The sequence below is a fragment of the Furipterus horrens genome, unplaced genomic scaffold (assembly GCF_987537825.1).
Source record: "Furipterus horrens unplaced genomic scaffold, mFurHor1.1.pri manual_scaffold_2, whole genome shotgun sequence".
Lineage (NCBI taxonomy): Eukaryota > Metazoa > Chordata > Mammalia > Chiroptera > Furipteridae > Furipterus > Furipterus horrens.
Genome location: NW_028327172.1, coordinates 42,886,496 through 42,894,279, shown reverse-complemented (window position 1 = coordinate 42,894,279; position 7,784 = coordinate 42,886,496). Strand labels below are relative to the sequence as shown.

Below are 7,784 nucleotides of genomic sequence, written 5' to 3'. Positions count from 1 at the left end.
TGTCTAGGTGCTAAGGATGCATAGCTATGTATTCAGAGTCAACTGACCACTTGGTAGGGCATACCAATCAATTTACATGTTTTGATAGTTTGAAAACATGGTCAAAACCTGGCCAATAAAAGGCAGTTCCATTTTTAGTTTTTTGTGGAATACTATGTAGCAGAAAGAAAGAAGGAACTCCTGCCATTTGCAACAACATGGATGGAACTAGAGACAATTGTGCTTAGTGAAATAAGCCAGGCAAAGAAAGAAAAATGCCATATATCACCTAATACAAGAAACTAAAGAACAACACAAACAAAATAACTAAATAGAACAAAGAGCAGAATAGCTATCGATAGGGTGGAGGGAGAGAAGGGGGATAAGTAAGGGAAGGGTTTAGTCAAAGAACGTGTATAAATGACTCATGGACATGGACAACAGGGAGGGATATGATTGCGGGAGAAGGGATGGGCTGGGTGGGGGGAAGCAATGGGGGAAAAATGGGACAACTGTAATTGAAAAACCAAAAAAGAAAAGAAAAAAAATTTTTAAAAACATAATAATAAAAAAATAAAAACAGCTCTGACCCAGAAAAAAAACAAAAACAAAAAAAACCCTGGCCAATAAGATTATCAAAATCCAATCTGTATGTGTAAGCAAATCAATTATTTTCAGTGACTGAAAAAACACACAAATACCGTGCTAGACATTGTAGGAAGAGTTAAGTATTGAGAATGGAGCCATGGGAAGCCCTGCAGATATAATAAACAGAATAATGGATTACAAAATTGACCCTACAGAAAGGAATGATAAGGGACAAAGGCTGGGAAATCAAAGAAACAAAGGAACAAACCAAGGAGAGAAGGATTAAGTATTTGAGAAGTTAAAGAGAAAAAAAAGATGGGTTTGGGTTGGGGGGTAAGAAAAGAGCCGAAGGGAGTTAGGGTGGGGGAACATGTGAAAGGTAAAAGTCTAAGCAGGACATGGACCCCACAGTTTATGTGGCTGGGTTTGAGTCTCCAGGACAGAGACTGGGAAATGATGGGTGGTTGCAAGGAAGAGGAAAAGCCTAGGATTTTTAACCCCGCCAAAACTCAGATAGTCTCATGTACCACAAAAACAACTCTGAGTAAATCAAATAAAAATATTCAGTGTTTCAATAAGAAAACCAAAAAGAGAGGCAACAGTTTTGGTTGTAGGGTGAGGAGACTCCTCAGCCATTACAACAAAACTTCAAATATGAAGAGTAGCTTACTCCTTGCAAAGCAGTTCCCCTTTTGCAATTCCATTCCATTCTCACACCCCATGTTAAGAGCATGAATGGGCAGAAATGATAGTACCATTTGAAGATAATGAAACCAAAGCCCAAGATTAAGTGACTTTCTCAACATCATCATTGTTATGTACTCGAAGAACTGAAACTTCAGCCAAATTCTTCTGAAGGTAAAAGCCAGGTAATCTTGCAGACATTTTTCCATGGGCAAAAAAGGGTCTAGGGGTCATGCATTAAATATACACCAAGGTGTTTGTTTCAAAGCATATGAGATGTATAGTGCATGCCAACCATAATAGAAGGTGGCCCCATTTTCATCTGGCTAATGCCAGAGACACCCCTTTGTGCTTATTTTACTTCCAGAGATTGATGCCTGCACCAGAGGATACCTTATAATCTGATAGTCACAGAGCCTTCTCACTTTTGTTAAATCTCATCAGACTCCATCGCTTTAAAAAAATATTTGCTTTGAACTTGCTTCAATACTTAATTTCTATCTTGTATCTCCAAATAGGTGAAATGCCAACAGTAATTTGTCTTGGACTTTTAACAAATAGTGCCCTCAAATGCTTATCATAGCTTTTATTGCTTATTTTTGTATCTATATTCTGAAAGTTTGAATTCTTTGAGACACAACACAATTATTGCTGAGGTATTATGATCGATTTTGAGGTCTATGTATTTAAAAAGTAAACACATATAATTAATATATCATTTTTATACAGTCTCCCAAAAGTCTCCAGAACTTCGTGAGCTGAATTTTAGCCTCAGATATATGAAGCGTTAGTCATTCCCTCAAATCAACTAAGTCTGTTTTATTTGCTGGTTGATTTATTTTTTGTATGTTTGTTTTCCCCCAGGATGTTTGTACTTGTCCTTCTAACACTGCTCAGGACCAATTTTTGAATGATCTTCTAGGTTTTATACGTTCTGAAAAACCTTTTCATCCTCCTTGATACTATCAGTCAGGATAAGGAGCACCATAAAAAACACCCTGTAAGTTACAATGCTATTATAGCACTATTCATGCACAGTTATTTCTTCTTTAATTTTGTCTTTATTTTCTAGGTTATGTAACTTTGAGAATATCACCCAGGTCTATTCTGCATACATTGCTGTATTCACAGTATATTGTTCTATAAACTTACATATAGGCAATCCTCAATAATTTGTAGAACTGTTCTTTATACATTCTATTTTCTAATATCCAAGAATCTCTAGGGAATGACTAAATTCCCATCCTTGCTATTCCTGGAAGTCAAGACTAGTAAATATCCTACAAACAGGCAGGACATTCACAGGGCAACTCCTAAAGAACTGGAGCTTCTATTGCATTATCTGAATGAAATATTTTCCTTTTTGGAAGGCCTGCAATGTGGTTCAATACCACTTCTTCCCAGCTTCTGCTTACTGGTTTCCCAGGCATGGAGAAGGCACATCACTGGATCTCCATCCCATTATTAGTGGTCTACATCTCCATACTCCTTGGTAATGGCACCCTTCTCTTTCTCATCAGGGGTGATCATAACCTCCATGAGCCCATGTACTATTTCTTAGCTATGTTGGCAGCTACAGATCTTGGGGTTACATTGACCACAATGCCCACAGTTCTTGGAGTGCTGTGGTTGAATCACAGAGAGATTGACCGTGGGGTTTGCTTCTCTCAGGCATACTTTATCCATACTCTTTCTATCGTGGAGTCTGGTGTTTTGCTTGCCATGGCATATGACCGTTTCATTGCCATCTGCTACCCCTTGAGATATACTTCTATCCTTACCAACACCAGAGTAATGAAGATTGGAATAGGGGTATTGACAAGGGCTAGTCTGTCAATTATGCCAATAATTGTTCGCCTTCACTGGTTTTCCTATTGTCGATCCCATGTCCTCTCCCATGCTTTCTGTCTACACCAAGACGTCATCAAGTTAGCCTGTGCTGACATCACCTTCAATCGTCTCTATCCAGTTGTGGTTGTATTTGTAATGGTCTTGTTGGACTTTTTCATCATCTCATTTTCCTACATCTTGATCCTCAAGACTGTCATGGGCATTGCTTCTGGAGAAGAGCGGGCCAAGGCCCTCAATACATGTGTCTCCCACATCTGCTGTATCCTGGTCTTCTATGTCACTGTAGTTGGTCTGACATTTATCCATAGGTTTGGAAAACATGCTCCTCCTGTGGTCCACATCACTATGAGCTACATTTACTTCCTTTTCCCTCCTTTTATGAATCCTGTCATTTATAGCATTAAGACCAAGCAGATACAGAGTGGAATAATTCGCTTATTCTCCCTGTCTCATGCTAGAGAATAAATTTGACTCATTGTTCTTTGAGAAATAACTCAGGAAACATGGAAAAGCTGACAGCTAGTTGATAAGATCAATTAGGGAAGAGCATATCAATGGAAACCAACCTCTCTGCTATTTAAAATATCATCTTATCCTGCATATTTATTGCTGAGTTGTATATGATATAAAATGTACAACACTAAGCATCGTCGTCAGCAGCCGTCCGTCTCGAGAGACGATGGTGTAGCTTCTTAAGAGTCTATCTGCACCGCTGAGAATGGCTGTGCAGTCCAACTTGGGAGTGACAGGGTATCTGTCTCCTCCCGTGTTGAATCGACATCTTGTGATGACGCTGGAGTGTCCTCTCCAGTGAAGCTGAAGCTACAGAGCCTGGGCAGGGTGATATGGAGGGTCTGCTGTTGCCCATGCAGCAGACCCAACACTAAGCATGTGTCTCAAGTTTCCAACCAATTTAATGTTTTCCTAGGTAATTCACCCTGTTGGTGAATCTATGGCTCCTGAAATATTGTGTTTGGTCTATGGTATTCACCACCATAGAGTCAAATTCCATTGCTTTCCCTTTTGTTATCCATGTATTAGCTCTGATGTACTTAGTAATTACATTCTTCATCTCAGATATTTATCTAGTTTTTTTCACTTTTATAGAGGTATTTGCTATCTAGAGAATTGCACTAAGTAAAGCAATGAGATTTACCTTGTCTTCAGTTCAATATGCCAACTCTAGGAAAAGTATACACAAGGTTTGTCCAGAAGGTATCCAGCCATGTAATATGAAAAATAGAGACATTTATTGAAGAAGGTACAAGAAACATTGTACATAGGAGAATGATTCCTCAGTGCCCTCCAAAGTCAGCAACTTGGTACCTCACACAGTTCTCCCAATCACCATCAGCTGGCCCATCATATTTTCTGAATTTCATTGAGGGCCTGAAATCTCTTCCCTTTCAAAGGTGATTTTAGTTTTGGGAAAAGCCAGAAGTTGCAGGGCACCAAATCTGGGCTGTAGTGGGGATGAGTCACCCAGGTGATTTGATATTTCACCAAAAATTCTTCATGAGATATAATGCATGAGCAGGTATGTTAAGGAGATGAAGCTTCCAGTCACCAGTTGTCCATAGCCAAGACCTTCTAAATCATCAGAATAGTTTCCACAGAGAAATATTCAAGCTTAAGGCAAAATTGGATGCAGATTCTTTGTTCTATTTGCTCAGTAATTTTGAAAGCCATGGCCACACAGTAGTACACATGTTCACTCAGCGGTGTCTACCACCCCCACTGACTAGTATAATGAAGTCATCATTGTTCACACATGTGCATTCCAGTCCACACTTCATGGTTGCCAGGTTATATCGATGTCATGCAAGCCGTTTTGTTATATTAATGGTTGGATTTTTTCTGGAGAGACCTTTTTTATTAGTCTTTTCAGTTAAATTTTTAATAAACATTTATTAAATATATTATTTTAATAATATATGTCAATATATGTAAATAATTTGAGAAACAATTATATAATAAACAGAAATATAAATTTCTAGGCAGAGGGCCATTGTCTTGTTGAGTCAGTCACAGATACTGCTGAACAAAGATATGTATTTTCAGAGAATAATGTGGTATTAAATTCCAGTTCAAAAGTATATCATAGATAATGCTAAATGGGTATTCCTGAAATATGCAAAATACCAGAGTTGAGAAAGAGTTGGTCATATGTGTGAGTAGGTAGAAAGGGAGAGGATGGAGGCAATGCTTGTGACTAGAAGAAAAAAATGATCTTCCCTGGCTCCAAATATTTATTAATGTTGATTTTTTACATGGTAGGAAGAGTTCATGTAGCTATACCAGTTGAAGAGTCATGACTCAAATGATGGGTTTTAAAGTGAATCAAAGAGGTATTTTTATAAAGAGAAGATAGAGTATGAAGTGCTAAAATTATACAAGGGGCCATCCAGTGACTAGTCATTTCCCTCCATACAAGATACTCTGTCTCTGGCCTCTGACATACTGGCATTGAAAGTGATCACCAACTCTTGCACCTACTCTTGGTCACAGAAAGGTGAAAATTTCCCAGGACTCCTGGGATTTATGAAAATAAACATGAAACCAGATCTTTGGAGCAGCTTTCAGGCTAGTAAATGATTTTTACCAGAAAAGTTTAAGAAACTGTCTATTTATTTATTTGTTTGCTTGTTTGTGGCTTTGTGTCTGTCTGTGATTATGTATGACCTTTGTGTTTCTCATTTCATACTTTCTAGACTGTGTGTTCCAGGAGGATGATATCATAAGTCTTTTTACATAGTGTGTACAATAACATAAACAATCTTAAATAAAATACTAATTTTTAATTACAATAAATGAAACAAAATAACCCATGTCTCTGTGTGTCTTTTGGTTCTTCTGTTTATGACTTTGTTATTATGCCCTGTAATGCCTTATCCAATACCCTAAAATATATAAGATCACAACCCTTTAAGTCAGAGTTCATTTTTACCTTGTGATCTTGGGAATGAATTCAGGGAGATCTAAGCTACATTCAAAGAAAAATTTTCTTGACTTTCTCTCTTTGCCCAATGACTCTGCAACCTGCAATAGAAGACTGACACAAAGGGCATTAAGATAACAATTTCTTTTACAAAGGCTTCAAATGGGCATATTTGATTGACACCCTCAAAAGTTTTTCTCTTCTCTTTTTGCCCTTCTTTATCTTGCAAAGATGGGATAAGAGTTCAGAGAAAAAACAATTAAGAAATAAAGGACAAGGAAGGTCACTTACCTTTTAATGGAGTGAGTCTTATGAAACACAGCAGAACTATGAATCATTATGGCCCAACTCAACATCTCAAGAGTAGGATCAAGGGAGGTAGGGTGGAAAAACATTTTATGAATAGATTAATTTAATTCATTGTTCTGATCCTTATATTCATATATGCTTCAGTGTAGAGGCAAGGTCCTGGTAGTTCCTAAGAAAACTGGAGCAAAAAGGTAGTCCCCCATATCTTTTTGTTTTCTAACTGTATGTGATAGTTAAAATGAATCACCTTCTTGGTGACAAGGCTAATGCCCAAATTTGGACACAAGATGAAACCTTGGTTAACCACTGTGTCTAAGTTCAAAATCCTTAAGGTTAGGAAAACAAAAAAAATGAGGGAGGAGGCAGAAACCTGCCTGGGGGAAAACCTTCTACAACAAATGTTCCTTGAAGCTTGGCTTCTGGGTATAATTGAAAGAGGTGGTATTAGAACTAAGACCTTCCTCGGGCTCATCATTCCAGTCACATCTATGGCACTGATGAACCAAAGATTGATGAACAGACCCGTAAGTTGCTCTAATGCATCTTTTCCCAGAAGGCTTAGCAGAGGTAACAAGGTATGGCAGAGTAAGGTTGTATTAGAGAGTTAGTTTAGTGCAACTAATGGAGAAAAACAGTAATATGTCAGTCAACAGATGATGGAGCATAGAAATACATCCAAATGTTTCCTCCAAAACATGGTATCTGAGTAATCTCTTCTTGCAGATTTTTGGAACAGGGAAAAGCCAAAATCTGCTTTCCCCTCCCTAATAGGCAGATATATTTTGAAAGAAAACTGTGGAAGATGCATGGGAATAGAGTTAGATATCTGTGGTTTTGTTCAGGATTCTGGAATGGGTAGTTTCCTTTATTGCTCATTTAACCTGTTAGAACCAGCCTTCCCTTTATCTCTGTGTGTTCCATCAAGTATTGATTCCTTAACAGCATAAATCAGGTTGAGCAGGGAAGACACTATAACAACCAAGGGTATAGACTAACAGCAAGAGAAACTTGCCAAATAGCTCAATCTCAGATTAAAGTAAAGGTAGACTTTGAGGACATTGATATTAGACAACCTGCTGTAAAATTTTTATATTCCCAGAAGTGAGCTCAGTATCCATCAGAAAATAAATGTAGGGGAGGTAAGATGGCGGAGGAGTGAGGAGAGGTTGCGGTTTTAGGCTCCGGAGACCCGTCTACAGTTTGGTCTAATTGCAGACAGAACATCTCAGTGAGCAGCTGGACATTGGCGGGAGTTGAGCCAAGGCACTGCTGGATTAGAGAAAATCCATCTGGGAACAACCTGTTTAGTGAGGATAGCGGAGAAAAAGGGGACGAAACGGGATTCCTGACTGGGGCGGCTGCCCGAGCTGTGACGGGAAGCACACAAAGGATTTTTGGCGACCACAGGCTACCCCAGAGAGGAGTCAGGCGGAGA

The 7,784-nt window shown here is 38.6% G+C and overlaps 1 protein-coding gene across 1 annotated transcript; it reads left to right on the top strand.

Moving 5' to 3' along the window:
- Positions 1-2,628: 2,628 nt before the first annotated feature.
- On the top strand, positions 2,629-3,567 carry LOC150018325 (olfactory receptor 51B6). Its single transcript, XM_090267290.1, has one exon. It carries the CDS (start codon positions 2,629-2,631, stop codon positions 3,565-3,567), a length of 939 nt encoding a protein of 312 aa, XP_090123416.1.
- The last annotated feature ends 4,217 nt before the right edge of the window (positions 3,568-7,784 follow it).